Source organism: Mugil cephalus, chromosome 6 (assembly GCF_022458985.1).
Source record: "Mugil cephalus isolate CIBA_MC_2020 chromosome 6, CIBA_Mcephalus_1.1, whole genome shotgun sequence".
Lineage (NCBI taxonomy): Eukaryota > Metazoa > Chordata > Actinopteri > Mugiliformes > Mugilidae > Mugil > Mugil cephalus.
In genome coordinates this window covers 23,177,935-23,195,472 of record NC_061775.1, presented here as the reverse complement: position 1 = coordinate 23,195,472, position 17,538 = coordinate 23,177,935, and the positions used below count along the sequence as shown (strand labels likewise).

General features: G+C 42.0%; 2 protein-coding genes across 5 annotated transcripts in view; both read right to left on the bottom strand.

Annotated features, from left to right (window-relative positions):
• csnk1g2b (casein kinase 1, gamma 2b) overlaps positions 1 to 10,303 on the bottom strand; it is a 40,953-nt gene extending 30,650 nt beyond the window's left edge. For all 4 annotated transcript variants that reach the window (XM_047587133.1, XM_047587135.1, XM_047587134.1 and 1 more), the window contains exons 1-2: positions 10,164 to 10,303; positions 6,296 to 7,089 (exon numbers count right to left, since the gene is read on the bottom strand). In XM_047587133.1, coding sequence (XP_047443089.1) covers positions 6,296 to 6,523 — 228 coding nt within the window. In that variant the 5' untranslated portion in view covers positions 6,524 to 7,089; positions 10,164 to 10,303. The remainder of the gene's footprint in view (positions 1 to 6,295; positions 7,090 to 10,163) is intronic.
• Positions 10,304 to 11,495: 1,192 nt separating this feature from the next.
• zgc:101100 (uncharacterized protein LOC445169 homolog) lies at positions 11,496 to 15,321 on the bottom strand. Its single transcript, XM_047587604.1, has 4 exons — positions 14,592 to 15,321; positions 14,031 to 14,203; positions 12,722 to 12,897; positions 11,496 to 12,355 (listed from the first exon to the last, which is right to left on the bottom strand). The coding sequence occupies exons 2-4, from the start codon at positions 14,194 to 14,196 to the stop codon at positions 11,855 to 11,857; spliced, it is 843 nt and encodes a 280-aa protein (XP_047443560.1). The 5' UTR covers positions 14,197 to 14,203; positions 14,592 to 15,321; the 3' UTR covers positions 11,496 to 11,854.
• Between the last annotated feature and the right edge of the window lie 2,217 nt (positions 15,322 to 17,538).

Here is a 17,538-nt window from a genome sequence, read left to right as displayed (position 1 = left end):
GGCTCAACAAGAAAGTCGCAAGTGTCTGTGATATTTACATGTGTCAGCGAGCAGGGATTTTGAACAGCACTTCCTATTAATATCATTAATTTTACACGTGGACTTCCTGGTTTGAGGTTTGTTTGAGGATCAAGATCTACCCGGCGGAACAAAACAAAAAAAAATGAGTCACTGTCCCACTCCCGCTCGCCTGCCCCAGATATCCTGCTGGGCCGAGGCAATTCAGCGACATGGCATGAAGCAGCTTTCGCTTCAACCTCAGGCTCTGCCTTTTGCCTCTTGCAAAGCGAACTCTTAAAAAACAAACCTGAGGTCAATTTGGCGTCAGCTCTTTCCCAAATTACCATCATCTGATTCTGGTTTGGTTATTTTGGCTCTAGTTTACCACGTCAATTACGATGCTGTAAATAAAGTTAAGACAGAGCACTGGAGTGAAATTCACGACAGTCAGCATAATATAAAAAGAAAACAAATTGTGAGAAACGAGTGACTGCTGCTATATAGTCTTGAGCATCGCATATAATTTAGAAAAAACGTAAGGACAATGTACAGTTAGTGTGACTCCTACAGCGACTCTTAAATGGAAATTATGACGGAGCGTTTTGCTTTAAAACCAGGATGCACACTTGGGAAGGTACAATTACATAGCAGTCACTGCTCCGCAGGCACACACCCTACTCTGTATTCAAACCTATTTTTTTGTGTAGACATAATTTGCACTGGTATTTTTCTACATAAAAACCCCGACACAGTTCTCGATGCTACTCCGAGGTCACCGGCATTTCAGACCCACATGTGCAGGTTTTTCCCCGACTAAATCTCCTCAAAGAAACAACGCGAGTGCGTGTGTGTGAAACGCACTGTGATACTGCTGGCTACTGATTCATTAGAGGATTAGCTAGTTGACTGAAGGCAGGCTTTTACATGCTGTTGACATCCTAGGATTTATTCATTCAGTCTGCCCAGCGTGCACTCTAGAGAGCCCGAGCAGGGCAGGGAGAGAACTTAAATCGTCAAAATGTCACTTTAATTCTGGCCAAACATGCTGATGGAGCTTTTGTGCCTTCGCAGCTTCTTCGACAACTGCCTCATGGCGAGATGCTGCAAGCTGCTGAGCTAGGCTGCAACCAGAGCCACTCGTCATGCTTCAGCGGGAGTCGGATACAACACCTCAGATTTCCATCACGAGTATCACGAACGACCAGCCCCGCGAGTGGCTTGGTTTCTGGGACAAAGCGGTTCAGATTCTGGAAGAGATTTTTTTTTTTTTTTCCCCATGGACAATGCACCTGGGTTTTGACTCTGGACGGTACTATTCAAAAGAAGGACCTGCATCCTTTTAAAAATATCTGATCCTGATTCTGAGATTTACTCGATGGAAAGACTGAGTTACTGTCTCAGAGCGGAAGCAGTGACATGAATGTATATGAAAAAAAGATGGGTCCAATACACTTAAAAGCTGCAACAAGAGTGATGTGCCCCACTTTCATTTAGCATTTTTATAATTTTATCTTATTTTTCCATTTGGTTGATTTTGTTTACGTAAAAGCAGAACATACACACGTCCTGCCGTGTTATGTTAGCCATCTAGACGCTAACTTCGTGCAACCGGTGATGAGAAGGTAATGTGGGTTTGTGCGAGGTTTTTTGCTGAAAACCGCAGAGCAGTGACACTGCACAAAACCGAAAGTCGTCTGAAGAAACGAAACCAATAAAAGCGGAGAAACCCACCGTAGAACCGAGGGACACCTGCAGAGTCAGTCGCTAACGCTCTTTGATTTCAGCCCCGTCCAACACGTCGTTCATATAAAAAATTTAATAATGCAGCTTTAACCATTCATCTGGCTTATCAGGTTTTGTTAATCAGTTGACATTTGATTATTCGACCAAAGCTATATATATAATCAAGTTGTCACAAACTTGCATGACACACTCGGCGAGATAATTTCCCCCAGATATCGACACTTCTTGTTTTTCTGCAAAACGGCATTGCGGCATCTTTTTGAACACCAATGTGACTTTTTTTTGTCTCGGTAAACATGAGACGTAAATAGACCCAGACAATTTTGAAGTTCGTAGTGCCAACTCAAGGACTTAACGGTAATTAGCTTTCACTAATCAAGTCGTGGCATTCGTCATCCCAACCAGAGCAAACGAGGACTGCGAATAAGAAGCGTGGACTCCTGCTGTGTTTCTGAAACATGGCCTTGCTTTCGAACGGGCTTTGTTAATATAAAACACAGACCTGTATGTATGTATGTGGCTGGAGCACAATGCACAGTGGGTCTCTGTGTTTTACCGAGTTCATCTCCGTAGATGGTCACTCCAACGTCACAGAGCTATAGGGAGGCACCGTGCTGTACAATAAGAGTCAACACTCTTACATTCACTTATTAACCCTCCGCCCGTCTTCTGGAGACAGTCATAGTGAAAGTTTGGACTGTAAGACTGCAGAGTGGACGAGAAAAAAAAAAAGTGAGAGATACGATGATGTGTTAAACTAAAAATAGTAACGGAGATGGCATCGAAATGACGAGTGCGTTAAAATGAAAATGTGTAAAATGCTTCGGGTGGAGGAGGGGGAAATAAATCAATGGTCATGTTCTAAGCAGACGGCTACGTCACCGTGGCAAGTGCACGGATGAGGATGGCGTGCGTCGCTTCACCCTTTCACGACGCAGCAGCCTGACGGGTGGGTTAGTCTGTGAGCAGGCCTCAACGGCGAGCGGAGATTTAACGGCGTTGTTTCTTTAAAAAAAAAAAAAAAAAAAAACACTGGGATCTCCCCTCGGGGGGAAGCGCAGCCCGCAGTGTTGCTCGGAGCAGTAGCTACACAGTCCTGCCTCCATCACACGGACGTTTGTCAGTGTGAGAAAGCGCCCAGCTGAACCAAAGACTGGACCACTGTGTGTCCACAAGGCCTGCCAACAAAGACGACCTTTGAGCGCTCAGCAGTTTCCCCTCTTTCCCTCTTGCTTTTCGCAGCAGCAGCATTCACAGCAGTTCCAGATCCACTGGAAGAGGCTCTGCGCCGCGTTGGCGGCCGACCGCACGGCTTTATATCTCCGCCGTCACGTGGCGAAGCAGGGTGACACTGGCGTTCACCTTTGTCCCCGGCCGGGTGTCATCTGGACGCACCGGCTGAAGACTGAGCAATCACTATTTGCTGTCCTTCAGAGACCAATTACAATTTATTACATTATGACTTGGAGGCAAGGGTAAAAAAATAATTCAACTGAGCAAATTACAATGCGCATGTAGCTAGTGTTGCCTTATTGGCTGCCTGGTAGATAAACAACCTTTGTTCAACCGGGTAAAAAAAATTAAAAAAAATTTAACTTCCTTAAAAGTTTCCCTGAGACTGAAGCTAGTTTACTTTGTTGACTAGTGCGGTAAATGAAGGCCTGTAGTCTGTTTATGCAAGAAAGTCAGTTACTCAGTTAATTAGTCAGTAATGTGGAGACCTATCAGCTGTATTTTGTTGACTTAGCCTCTGTTTTTGGGGCTTCTAGTTTGCCCCGTTAATACGTCCAGGAAACTGACAACAGACATCTTCCTGTTTACAGTATGACTGGACAGTTCCCACTCCGTCAACAGTTTAAAAAGCACTACAACACCTATGCATTTACACAGCAACAACAACAATCAGTCAATTAAACACCTTCAACAAATAGCATTTCCTATCCTCGGTAAAAAAAAAAAAAAAATAGCTTTAGATAATAGCAACAAGTGAACGATTAACGGTGAAGTGAGGAGGACGCTCCACTCAAGTCGAGCATGTGTTAGCAGGTGGTTGTAGATAACAGGGCTGTTATTTGTTTTAGTCCTTAAGGAAGAGCTCAGTAACAGCCTCGGACAAGACAGAAGCCCCACTCGACAGGCAGTGACATTCACCGGGTTACCCCCGGAGAGCTGTGAGATCAGGGACAGACAGAAACATGTGGGTGGACAACTGTGCTGGAGTCTCCGGTTAGTCTGCGACAAGGGAGAAGCCCTCTCCATGTCGGGCCGAGCCACACGAAGAGCCAAAAACTACTTATGCAAGAACAGCCCGACCGATAAATTGGCCGATTATAGCCAATCAGAGAATAATGGTTAATCGGCCAAAAGCTGGTCGACTGACACAGATGTCAACACTTATTTTTCACTAATAAAACGCAGGTAATATGGTGTTTTTTCTTAGAAATTATGTCCAGCTGAGGACACTCCACAGTCACGGCCCACGGCATGTGGGCACTGATACGCTAGCAAGCTAAAGTTAGCATAACCTAGCTTAAAAATGATGTTGCGAATCACTTTAACAGAGTCAGCAATAGCTAAAGTTAGGATAAAGCTAAGAGAACTAGCTGAAATATTAGCTTGCTGAAGACTCTAACTGAGTCAGTAACGGCACATTGAACGTTAACTGTAATGTTACGGTACCTCGAAGTAATATTACGCTCACTCAGGCAGCTGCACGCTACCAGACCGGAGCAGATTAGCATAATGCGCCCAGAACCATGCAAACCCTGTTGTGGGTTGTATTTATTCTCAGCAGCGCACAGACTTGTGTCGTTTAACTTGAGGTGTTGAGGAGGGAAAAGCATTTCTGGTTGATGTTAATATTTGTGCTTAATTTTAATGTTTAAAATGTTCATATACTGCTTGTTCTGATAATAAAAGTCTTTCGTATCTTTGTGACAAGTGTCTGGAATATTTAAGATATCAAAACAGGTATTTTCTGTCATCAAAAATGTTTATGCCCTAATATCGGAATCAGCATCAGTCTGAAAGAAGCCATATCAGTCGGGTCCTATTTTCATCCCTCGATCCGGTACTGATCATTTAATATTGAGTAAATAAATAACTACTAAAGCCCAATATGAATGGGCCCGACACCAATCAGGACAACCCCGCCGATTCGCGTTAAAGAATGAAATGCATCATTTTTTTTGTAAACAAGAAAGGAGCCATCACAGCAGCAGCTCTGAAAATTAAATCCTGAATAATCCTCACAATCAGGCCCTTCTATTAGTCGGGCCTCGTCAAGCTCGATGACAACTTCAGCACACTTCCTCCTGTCGCTATTACACTTGTACATTAAAATAAACGGCGGGTCCAGTGGGCCGTGACATCCAACGGAGCAGTGTTATAGCTCTCTAATGCCAGACCCAGATATAGCCGGACACCATGGGGATAAAAATACCCAAACAGATGGGAGGGTTCACAGGGAAAAGGGGGAGAGGCAGCGAGCACAATTAAAGATTTCAGAGAAGAGGAGAACTGAAATTATAGCTGTTTGCTAACCTCTGCCTTCTTTGCGGTTGGCAAAGCTTTCAGAGAGTGCCCGCTCAGAGATAATGACCTCCATGGGAGATAGAAATGTTAAGGGTAATCACAGACAGACTGGTGGAGCTGTGGTGCTGTTGGCATCCAGCTTCAGAGTAAATAACTTAACTAGAATTTAAGACAGGCCCTGCGTACATTAAGTCATCATCTGTCTGTGCCCCCGGTGATTTTAAGTGTTGCAAGTGGCCACACATCTATAGCACATAAAATATATATAAAAAAAATAAAAAAAAGTGAAAAGAAAAGTTGACGTTCTGAGGAAATGGATGAGCAGTTTACTGGCTGCCCTAGAATCTAACAATCAGAAAATAAACAGGCCTTGACATTTCATGTGGTTTCTCACAGTCTGTCGAAGTGCTTCTTAACCGCCGCCCCCCCCTCCAAAAAAAAAAAAAAAAAAAAAGTGTTGGTGCTGACACAAACCAAAAAGTCAATTATCTCTCTAGACTGTTCATAAGGCCTGGTTCTTAAAAAATAAAAAAGAGATCCACATGAATTGACATAATTATTTTTAAACTGTTGAGAAAAAATATGAAACAGGAAGTTTAGCAAGCGTCTCGTTTCATAAATGCTTGGGGGCATTAACTACACATTACAGCTTATTTAAAAAAAAAAAAAAAACAAAAAAAAAAATGGAGAACATGGCTCAAGATATTTCCTGATTAGTTTCAGCTTCTTCACCACTTCAATAAACACACTGCATGGTTGACGCATTAACAGTACATGAAGACGGGCTGTGGGAAAGGGGGGGGGTTGGGGGGGTGGGGGGAGGCTCTTATTTACTTCCTGTGTCTTTCTCCCTTAGGTGAAACTGTCGATTGGACTACAACACACTCTGTGCAGTTCAGAGCAAACTTTTATTATTCTATTGCTAAAATCTATAACTGGCGTGTGAAGACGCCGGAGATGGACCAGATGAGATGATGACGATGTGTGAGACGGCTGAGACGTCATGCGTTCCACTTACCAATTTGATGGCCACATATTCGTTAGTATAGAGATTTTTCCCCAGCCGCAGCTCTCCAAAGTTCCCGCAGCCGATTTTTTTGCCCACGCGGAAGTTTGGGCCGACCATAAGAACTCCCGAATTGGTCCCCGAACTCCTGCCCCCATGTCCAGTCCTGCCGCCTGTCGTCTTAGACATCTTTTTTCCTTCCTCGGTCTCTCCCTTGCCCCCTCTCTTATCAAAATCCATAAGCTTGTGATACCCTGGCCTCTCCACGGTTATTCTCCAGCCATGCAAACCATAGAAACTCCAATAACAACGTTGGAGGTTGCTTTTTTTTTCGGGGAGAGGGGAGAGGGAGACAAGTCTCAAGAGGACAAGGAAGAGGTGTCGCTGTTAAAAATGTGCAGTGGCTCAGAGGACACTTGAACCGCGGCTGAAGTGGCCCGTGTGTCTATCGGGCAGCTTTTTCCCTTTTTTCCCCTCTTTGTGCTCCTTGTTTACCAGAGGGGCTCCTTTCTTTTCTTGTGTGTTTCTTAGCTCCAGTCTCAAAGTAGCATGTCCCCGCCTGAGCGATAGGCAGCCGGTTGCAAGGATGTGCCCACGGACACACATGCAATACCAGTCATAAAAAAGCACTCCGACACCCAGCTACTGCATCCACAAGGCCACTTGGGAACATCTCCGGGAGTTCCTCATTCCTTCTGGTCAGCCTTCAGTGACACAGTGGGCGCTCTCCATGTTGCGGGGGCCCACGGCAGAGGATGCAACCTGGAGTCAGAGAAACCGTAGCGCGTTTGACGTCAGCTGGTTATCTGCAAAAGAGAAGCAAAAAAACAGATCGGAAATCAGTAAATATTATAATGCACTTTTCTGTTTAAACCCTTTAACGTCAATCAGAAGCTCTGTGCACGAGTTGTGTTTGAGTAAATGCTGCATGCAATATGTAATTCTCTTCTGAGTTCACTGATTAAAGTCATTATAAAAGTCAACCAACACATTTTTTCAGTCAACAACTTCGTTTTTTTTTTTTTAACTGTGTGCCAACTTTGATTACTCAAGACCAATACTTCTTTTGTCATAGAAACCTCAGAGTCTTGGCTTTCAAAAGAGGCCGACGTGTTCATTAACAGCATTCAGTTTACTCTGGGTACGTCCTAAATAGGCGTTTGTTTGCAAAAAAAGGCTGAAATGATAAGAGGTTAATCGGTTTTCACACTTAACTCAGTCATTACGTTTACAACTATTCCACACAATCACATGTACTAATAAGTAAAAGCAATCTACATGGCAGAATATTGACAAAATCTTCAAATCAATCATTATCTGTTCCCATAACACTTAGAATCCATTACGAGATTAAAACTTCCAAAAAAAAAAATTAACCTTTTACTTGAATATCAAATTATGTCTATCGCGGTTGTTCCTTACTACAGCTGAAATGAGATCCCGATGCAGACGGGCGCAAAGCAAATTCAATAAGGCAATCGATAACAGCAGAAATATTCCATGGTGGACTTCAGACATTAGGAGGAAACTGTTTTTTTTTTGTTTTTTTTTTCTTTTCTTTTCCAAATAACAGTGTGTTATGAACACGAACGACATGTCTAATGTTGTGAAACGCTGCTGAGGTAAGTTTCAGTCTCAAGTCTTGAGCTGAAGGTGGAAGTAGTCTCAGACAAACAAAACTAAAAAGAAAACTCATCCATCAGCGCGCGCCGTGCAGCCTTTTTTTTGCAAACAAACACATGCAGACGTCTCTCCTAACGCCTTTGTGTCCACAATCTAAGACTCTGCTGAGGGCTGAGGAGGGCAGGTAATGCAGGCACTAGAGATGGGCAGCTACTTTTTTCCTATGGAAAGGCACTTACGCAGATCAATGACTAATGCAATGCCTCATAACATCATAACATTTGCATCAATGGGAAGAATTTGGACAGAGTCTCGTCTGCAGCCATCTGACAAGACTGGGGATGTATTGTTTTGCGACGGCAATACCAATTTTCAGACATTGTTTAATGCGAAATTCCAGACATAACAGTTTCAACTGTGCTTAACTCTACCACAAATGGTTTAGATAATGCAAAACTATATTAAAAAGTATAGTTACCGACGCCTCAAATGCTTTAAAAAGCACATGAGTACATACATGACACAGCCCAATTTAGCAAACAGTGGAAAATACAGAAAGAATGATTGCAATCCTTCATTACTGCAGTGTGCAGCGCTAAAAATAGAAACACATTTATAAGGCAGGTATGTCACCACCCATCACACTGTCTTCCTTGTTGAGTGACATATGACCATACTTACTGCAGAGCCGAGAGGAAACCTGCCTACCTGGTCACAAGATACGCTCAATGAGGAGGGTAAAATCCATTAGGGTGTGTATGCTAAAACCATCACAACAACTCCTGAAATGGCAAAGTGCACTACACGAAAGCACCTGATTCAAGGTGACCCAAATAGACACCGGTCTGTGCATTCAAACACATAACATCGAGCCAGTATAGGTTATAGCCCCGAGAGGCAATGCAGATTTAAATAACTTGCTCTCTCTCTCTCTGCTAACTTTTGGTGTCTAGACTGACTCATTTCAGGAAGTTGTGCATTGTTTTTCACTGCAGCTGTCTGGCAAAGACCACAGTCGCTTAAATAATAAAAACTAAATGGAGGACAGTATAGTTACAGTGTGGAGGAGGAGTTCGGAGAAATACTAAGACCATAAATCTATTAAATGATAAAACGAAATCCTAGGGGCAGACATTCATGGCTAGCAAGAATACGACACAAGACTATTTCATATGTTATAAATACAAGTCAAAACACCAATGAGGGCTGCATGAAACATAGTATTAATAGAGGTAACTGAACCAGACTGACAAATATTTCCCTGTCTGCCTTTTTTTTTTTTTTTTGAGCCAACATTAATGATTGCTAAAAGCTAACATGCTAAGAAATGGGCTCCACCAGCTGTCACTTAGCTTTAGCCTCTCTTCTCTCTTCTTTACTCATTTCTCATGACGTTTGTTTTTTTGTTTTTTTGTTTTTTTTATATAAGGTATGACAAAAATGAAAGTAAAATTTGGTAAACAAACGCCGTCGGTAAGGCTCCCCTGAAAAAAAAAGCTGTCGCTGACATATAAACCAGCTAGTTCGGAGAACAAGGCCACATCCTCTCAGGTTATCTATCCTCTCGGTGGCTGTGAAGCTCAGGGTATCTTAAACAGCTACTAAATACGAAGCTGCCACATTTAGCTGTGTAAACAGACCATAAATTAGCCCCAAATGCAGTCGTTTATTTTCATGTTTTAAGCTGAATTGCCGCACAGCTGGATTGAGCTAACCCCCAGCTAGCATTTACTTGGCCCAAAGCCTAATTTAATAAATAAAAAAAAAAGAATCAGCCAACGATGCATTCTAATGTAATGTTAATAACACAATGTCACACAGAAATAGATCCTAATGGTACAAGTTGAGGAAGAACAGAGCATCAAATATTCATTGATTGACATATACCTGGCTAGTTAGTAAAGGCTTAATAATAGCTGACAAATAATCTCAAGCGACGCGATGTTACCATTACGATTAAAGTAATCATCGATTCACCTGGAAATGTCGTTTCTGTTTCTGTTTTGTTTTGTTTTTTTGGGGGGATCAGATTTCAGCTATTGCAAATTACCACTGCCGGGCAACTCCTTAATCCTAAACACAGCCTGGGATCTCTCACCGCTTAGCTCACCAGCTAGCCAGTTAGCATAATAGCATACGAAGCCCCAGCAGGATCGTTAATATACGGCGACTTTATTTCAAATAAACACTCACGCTCGGGGTGTAAAACTAAAATTAATAAATAAATAAACCTGTCGTAACCAGAAGGCGGGTTTACCTTTAAGTGTTAGCTATCGAAACGCAGTCGAAGTCATGGTTTCTTCGGTCGTTTCTCGTTTGGTTTCTCTTGTCCCCAAGTTGCTATGATTTCACCGTTGTCTCTTTAAGCCTCGCCGCGTTACGTTGGCGCACTACGCACGGCGCAACGCCGGGAAACTGACGTAAGTGGGTTGAGAATACGGAGACCAGGTCAGACGTGCGTACGTAGCAAGGGATGTGCGATACCACAAATTTTCCCTTGCGATCCGATACCAAAAGCAATACCAAGGCTAATATCCCGATACTTTTAGACATCTACTCGTGTATGCGGAAATGATGAGTTTTACAATGAACATTTGTGTGTGTGTGTGTGTGTGTGTGTGTGTGTGTGTGTGTGTGTGTGTGTGTATTATACCTTTGTAAAATGTATATTATACCTCTTTTTAAGAATTTAATAAACTATCAAAACTTGTCTTTAATCAGAGCAACTAAAGAGAATCTGTTAAAATCAACAAGTCAACTGAAGAGCTGAGCAAATCACATTTTTAAAAATATGTCTTTTAAAAAACTTGAAAATAGGAACAGTCTCTCTGACTTTGATATAATTGTTTTTGGATCAGATAAAGTGGTCTTCAGGTAAGAACTTGAACTTTGACAAAAAAAAAAAAAAAAAGATCATTCCCATTTATATGTTTTTGTTAAGCAACAACAGCATGTTGACATTATCTACGTGTATATACCTGTGTTTGGCACCGTGATGCATTTCCAGCATATTCCTGCCTTTCTGAAGGTGTGGAGGGCACTTCCCTACACTCCTTCTCTCTTGCGTTTTTTATTTTTTATTTTTTTAGTTGATGACAGATTCTGTGTCATAAAAATATTATTGTGAAAGTGGACTTTGTATCGATATTTTGATGTGAAGATCGATTCTAATAAAATTGCCTGGATCGGAAGTATCGATATTTCTGGATCGAGACGGACATCCTTAGTACGTACGTAGCTTTGAGCTTAGCCGCTGCAAAGTCACACTTTTAACACGAATAAAGCCAAGAAAACCATCCACAGTCTGGTCAACACAGACCTCAGTACTTTAAGTAAAATCACTAATAGTAAATTTAATCTACTACAAGTAAAAGTCTAGTCTTAATTCTATTATTTCTCTACTCTGCAAAATTTTATTCCACAGTTAAAATCTAAAATGAATTAACTATTTAATCCCCTGTCCCTGCATCAGATCAGTTATGTCTGCAATTTTCTTGAAAGAGATGTTTCATTTTCATGCCTGTTTGTGTCGTACACTTTAAGTGTCGGAAACTTATTTTAAAGAAAACAAATCAACAAAGAGGTGCAAATAATTTTATTTGACGTCACTATGTTGCAGTGCTCAGTTACAATCAGGAACAATTTCTCAAATGCTTTTTTACCCATTTTCTCGCTGTCTACAAAAACAAACCACGGCAGCACAGCCAGCTACACAATGCTGAAGAAGACAGTGCGTTTGAAATGAGGGGTTACATTGTTTAATGTCTGGAATAATAGACAGCCAGCTCTGTTCGAGCCACTCAGACAAATGTTAACTAAAGCAGACTCAGAAAGTATGTGACGTTTATGTCCCTTTAGACAGACGGGGGAGGAAAACAAATGTCTGTTCTCTGTTTCCAAACAGGAATACATCAGGTGCATGGAAAGGGAGAGATCTGTATCTATCAGTTAAAGCCCCGGGTGAGGGTGACGCATCGCTTCGCCGGAGCGAGCAGTCTGAAGGGAGAGGCTACAGTTCTTGGTAAGCGGCGACGGAGGAAGCCCCAAGGAGGAGCTGTGCTGCTGTAGGATGGGCCAGAACACGGGGGGGAGGGCGAGCTCGGCGGACAATAAACCTACAACCTGCTGCTGAGGTGGGTGACCGTAACACTCCTGCCCGGTCATGAAGGGGAAAATGGGAGGAGAGTGGAGCCGGAGGGGACACCGGGGGGTGTCAGAGTCTGATTCCCTGCTCTTATCCACGGGAGGATGATGAGAAGGAGGAGGAATGGGAGGAGGAGGGATGTTGCCGCCGGTGTGTGACGGTGCGACGTCTTCTTTGCCTTCGGTCCCGGTTTCCTCCTTGTCCGTCTTGTTGTGGTGCGAAGCCTCCTCCAGGCTGTGGTCTCTGGAGAGAGGAGAACATCGCTGCCCTTTACGAAACTTGGCCCTCCTGTTCTTGAACCACACCTGGACGAGAAAGAGCAGAACGGAAAATGTCTTGACGTGGCACTCTGAGTCAGTCGGATGGAAAAATTCCTTCCGTGGAATAACCCATATTTATAGTGATATTGTGCAATAACTCATGTTCACTTTATTTCCATATAGTCCATAGATTCCCACTGTGCGACACAGTCAGTGTCATCACAGAGCAACATGTTCACTTATACTTGTACATATATATATATATATTATAGTTTTTACATTTATGCATGTGCTCTTATTCTAATTGTCTGCTTATGCTACATATTCTCCACTGGAGATAAATGTTGTCAGATTAAAAGACCGTTTGGTTTCAGGTATCAGTCAGGTGACTGAGGGGGGGGGGGCTCTCACCTGGATGCGGGCCTCGGGCAGGTTGATGCACACGGCCAGCCTCTCTCTCATGCCCACATCTGGATACTGCGTCTGCTGGAAGGCTTTTTCCAGAGCCTGCAGCTGCGACACCGTGAACGCCGTCCGGCTGCGGCGTTGCTTCTGCTGGTTGCCATAGCGAGCCTCCAGGATGAGCTCTGCCAGCGACAACAAAACATCTTCAGCGCCGTGGAGAAGGTTTATCTAAAGCAGACTCACTTCACGCGTATTTCATCAGGTGAAAGGTTTGCTCCCTCTAAAGTTGCATCTGCAGGCTGCTCTGCATTAGTGGAGGTAATGGAGGAAGTGTGAAGCGCTGCAGGATGTTTAAGTCAAAGCGAAAGAGCCACATGTTGCAAATACTTGATAAATTGTGTTTTAAGTTTTATTCTAAATGAAAATATTGGATTAATACTAGTAGCACAACAACATTTGAGTTGATTATTATGCTTAATGGAGCAATTTAGTCTTTTATAATTGTCTTTTTTTTTTAAATATTAAATTTGACTTTGTTTTTATTAAGAGCCCCATTAGCTGCTACACATTATAGCAGCTACTCTTCCTGGGTTCTGTTAAAATACACATAAAAATAATCAAATATACATGAAATTAAGTTTAACTTGCAAAAAAAAAAATATATAAAAAATAAAATAAAATAAAAAAAAGCTGCCTGGTTCACACAACATAATAACAATAATAATTAAAATAATATCGAAGAAAAAAACAAGAACAAAACCAATGCAACAACAAACCAATAACAGCTACAATAACAATGAATGAAAAATCGGTTATAATAAACCCTGGAAACACCAGAGCTCAAAGAAGATCATCTAAACCGTCTGCCTGTCAAATTATTGCCTTTTAAGACTTTCTTTAAAAATAGTATAGTATAGTTCTGAGATCTCTTAACTTAAAATAAGTAAAAATAAAGAAAAAAAAGTAAAAGTACAAAAGTATGACTAACAAATGCCAAAAGTAAGATCACTAGATTTCATATTAATGTATATTTAAATATCGATGAATTCATTTATTTCATTTGGCGACAAAATCAGACTAATTTTAATAGGTTAAAACTTTACTGAGACACTAATTTAATTTTAATCTATGGTAATAATAATAATAATAATAATAATAATACAGATCATCATTGTTTACTCACAGTTATATTTGGTTCATGAACTATTAAATGAACGTAGTGGAGTAGAAGCTTGAATATATTTCCTAAAAACTAAAAGAAAACCCCCTTTTTGTTAAAACTTGGGGAGGTTTTAATTCCTCCTGTTTGACCCACCTGCCAGCCTCTCCGCCACAGACAGGGTGTGCACCGCGGGGCCCGGTGCGGAGTAAGCGTGGTACTGCTCCGCCACCTGGTGGCGCAGGTCGAACAGCATGGAGCCGACACCGTGGAGGGGGAAGACGGGGCCGCCGGACGTCCCGCAGAAATTCAAGGAGTTCATGGTGGATCTTAGGGAAGAGAAATAAGTGTTTAAGTCCCACTTTGCTCCTTCCACTGTGACATTTAAACTCTTAGAGACTCTTAAACACCCTCAAAGTCCACATTTTAGTACAATTTGCCTCTAAAACTCACCATCCTCGTTGTTAACAGACTGGATCAACCATAAGCCTTATAACCAATAAATAAATGCATTTAAAACAAAATTAGATAAACATTTTATTCACCATGTAAACTCCACTTTCTATGGGTTAATATTCTACATAGAAATTAAAATATACTTTTAGGTGTTTACACCTGCTTGGGTTTTTTGACCCTTATAGTAGATATATTACCTCATCCCTGGTGAAAACATTATTTAAATCTCTTCCATCCCAGGTTGTTAGTCCCCTCTCTTACCTGAGAGTCAGATCCGGAGCAGAACCGGGTGCGGATCCAGGTTCAGGTCCAGTTCGGCCGCGGCGCTCGGTAGTCCAGTGTCTCTTAGTCCAGTTTCGGGGGCCTTATATCCTCGACACAGCAGCGCCCTTTGTCGAGGCACGGATCTAATTCTCCGAAACCATTCTCACCCACGACTATTTAAGAAGCATTTACCCAGGCTCCCCTCAGCCATTAGCCAATAGAAAGAAAGGTATTAGCCGGGATTAGGTGGGATGAGGGAAGAGAGGGGGGTTGCAAGGAGCTCAAGTTTTTGAAACTATTGAACTTGAGAGATTTATGCCAAGGATCCTCCTATAAGGGAGCATTTCATTCCCTCCCGTTAAAACAATTAAAACAATGTGGTCGGCTAATCTCCGAGCCAGGGCAGATTAAAATAACAGCCTTTGATTGTCCTCTCCTTCTCAGTCCTCTTTCTCCCATACCGCTGGTTTTGACAGTCTCCCCCCTCGGAGGGGGTTTTCTCTAAGGGTTTGTTTTGCTAACAGGCACCATATTTTGCCTCTGAACTGTCACCGTGTGAAGTTAATCTGAGCCCCACTCAGCCAGAACAATTTCTTAAGATCCAGCTGAGCTAAATTAGAAGTCTACTCAGGGAAACATCAAACATCCGGAGGGAATACGGTCCCTCCAGCCTGTCATTTAACGCACAAAACCTTCATCCCGGGACCATTTACTGTCGGTGAAAAGAAACTGTACTCAAACATTTGGAGATATTTCCACTCTTCACTCATGTTCTCCACGCTACTTTAGAGGCGGCTTGAGGCATTTTAAAATGTTACTTTCAGATTCACAAAATATTTAACCACCTAAACCTTGTGATTTTTTATTTTTTAATGTCACAATAGCTTCACAACTGAGCATAAAGAAGGAAACAGCATTGGGCTACATGGATCATTTGTCCAGTCCCCAGATCTGACTGCGAAACTCCTGCAAATATTGAATCAAAACTGCAAATTTCGAGCAAATTGTATCATCTTAAAGCTCATAAACTATAATCACAATGGTTTCAAATGTTTTACTGATAATATGTTTGAAATAGAGTCTGAATTATCCTGGGATTTAAACTATCTCTTATATAGTTATAGCTACTATCTCCTCTATAATGGAACTCCACAGTATCTTGTGTTACATTAAAGTATTTCTGACTTCTATAAACAGGTTTTCCGTCATAATTTGGTAGTTACAAGCTCATCCTGGGGATTATTAGACTCTGGAGAGATTCATTCAGAGTCTTTGGAGGACGTTTAGTAAATATTTTCCGTAGCATTAAATATGAGGTGCAGACAAACCTCTAAGTTTTAGGTTTGTGGAAGCTCACTCTGCTTCATTTAAAGTTTTATCCTCATAACTAGATACTAGTTGGTGTAAAAAAACGCGACAGCAGGCATTTCAGTGGACTCATTCTACAGCCGTGACATAGCAAAGGTGGACAAGGTTCAAAACATCATCAAAGTTCACAGCTGAAACTTCTGCTTATTAACTTCTATCAATACTAACAAGCTATAACTTAGTACTCGATTAGTATTATGTGCATTTCTGCTTTTGCACAGCCATGTTCACACATGAAATCGGACAGTTTTATATTTTGCTACATATTGGTGACTTTATCATAATATTGAGTGAATTAACCTACGTGTCCACACATGAGGACATCATTTTCAAAGACGATGGTTAGTTTTTATTGTTCTTAGGTCCCACTGATCCCAAATAAAGAGAAATGGAGGAATTAAAAATGCAAAGCTCGGTTAAAAAAATAAATAAACAAATAAATTATATGTCCTATTAAGTCTGGGTTATTTATAAAGCCCGAGATCACTTATTGGTCTCGGGAGGATTTTACAAAAACAGTTACGTGTTAATGAGGAATAATATGGAGAAACCTTCTGGACCGACATTGACGTTGACAGTGACTCAGTCAATCATTAGTGCCTATAACAGTTTAATCTTTAACAAACACAAATGAATAGAGGAGAAGTTTGCATTTTCAGGAACATTTGGACATTTGTGGAAGATGGAGCCCCTCTGCAGCGTTAAAGCAGCCTATCTTGACGCATTAAATCTTTATATGATGTAAAACAAGAGGAACAATGTCGAGAAAACGGAGACAAATGGACTATATATACATCAACGGCAGGACAAGGACACTTGTCGTATTTACTCTTTTTTTGTGAAGTAAAATGAAAGTATCAAAAAACAAGATGCCACAGGTAGATTCCTCCATGTAAAGACAGACTCCTGTGTTTTTTTTTAAAACTTTTTTGTTATTAATCTTCGCGTCCTCCCCGTTGTGTACTTCTTCTTCGAGGGCGCGGACCAGAAGCCACGACTCACTTCTCCTCTTCACATTCGCGCACAATCAACAGCTCAGACTCCCAAAATATGTGAAAATGTTTGTGCTCCTTTATTTTTTTATTTTTTTTCTCCTCCCGTGGCTTTTTCCTCCTCCTCCTTTCACTGTTCTTGGCTGTCAAGCTATATTAGTGTCCGATAGAAATAAGTCATTTAGAAGAGGCTCCGTCGGCCAGCCCCTCAGCCCCACTAAAAGCTCCAGGATTAGGTCCCAGAGGCCTTTGTCTCCGCAGCCCGCAGGATTAGGGGAGATTTACTGCGAGGAGAGAAAAAAAGTAGTTATTTCATGGCACTTTCATGATGAAACCTGGCCAAAGCTGTGTTGGCTGGGGGGATTAGAGGCACACAAAGAGTGTGCTTGTGTGTGACCCTCCCCATTTCGGAGCCACCGCCACCACTGCCCCCCCTCCCTTCTCTGGATCATTTCCCCTCCTCATCCAGTCCAGGGGCTCGTCCAGGTTCACCTCCTACCCATCAGGACGATCCAGTCGCGAACGACGCCTCGTTTATTCGCTCCTCGCTTCCCTAACCAGCGACCTCCCGACGCCGTCCTTCC

Excerpts from the sequence above, each read along its gene's own strand:
- zgc:101100 (XM_047587604.1), bottom strand. The coding sequence starts at position 14,196 with ATGAACTCCTTGAATTTCTGCGGGACGTCCGGCGGCCCCGTCTTCCCC. Across the intron at positions 12,898-14,030 it reads TGTGGCGGAGAGGCTGGCAG|AGCTCATCCTGGAGGCTCGC; the intron begins GTGGGTCAAACA and ends TGTCGCTGGCAG. Across the intron at positions 12,356-12,721 it reads TGCCCGAGGCCCGCATCCAG|GTGTGGTTCAAGAACAGGAG; the intron begins GTGAGAGCCCCC and ends TTTCTCGTCCAG.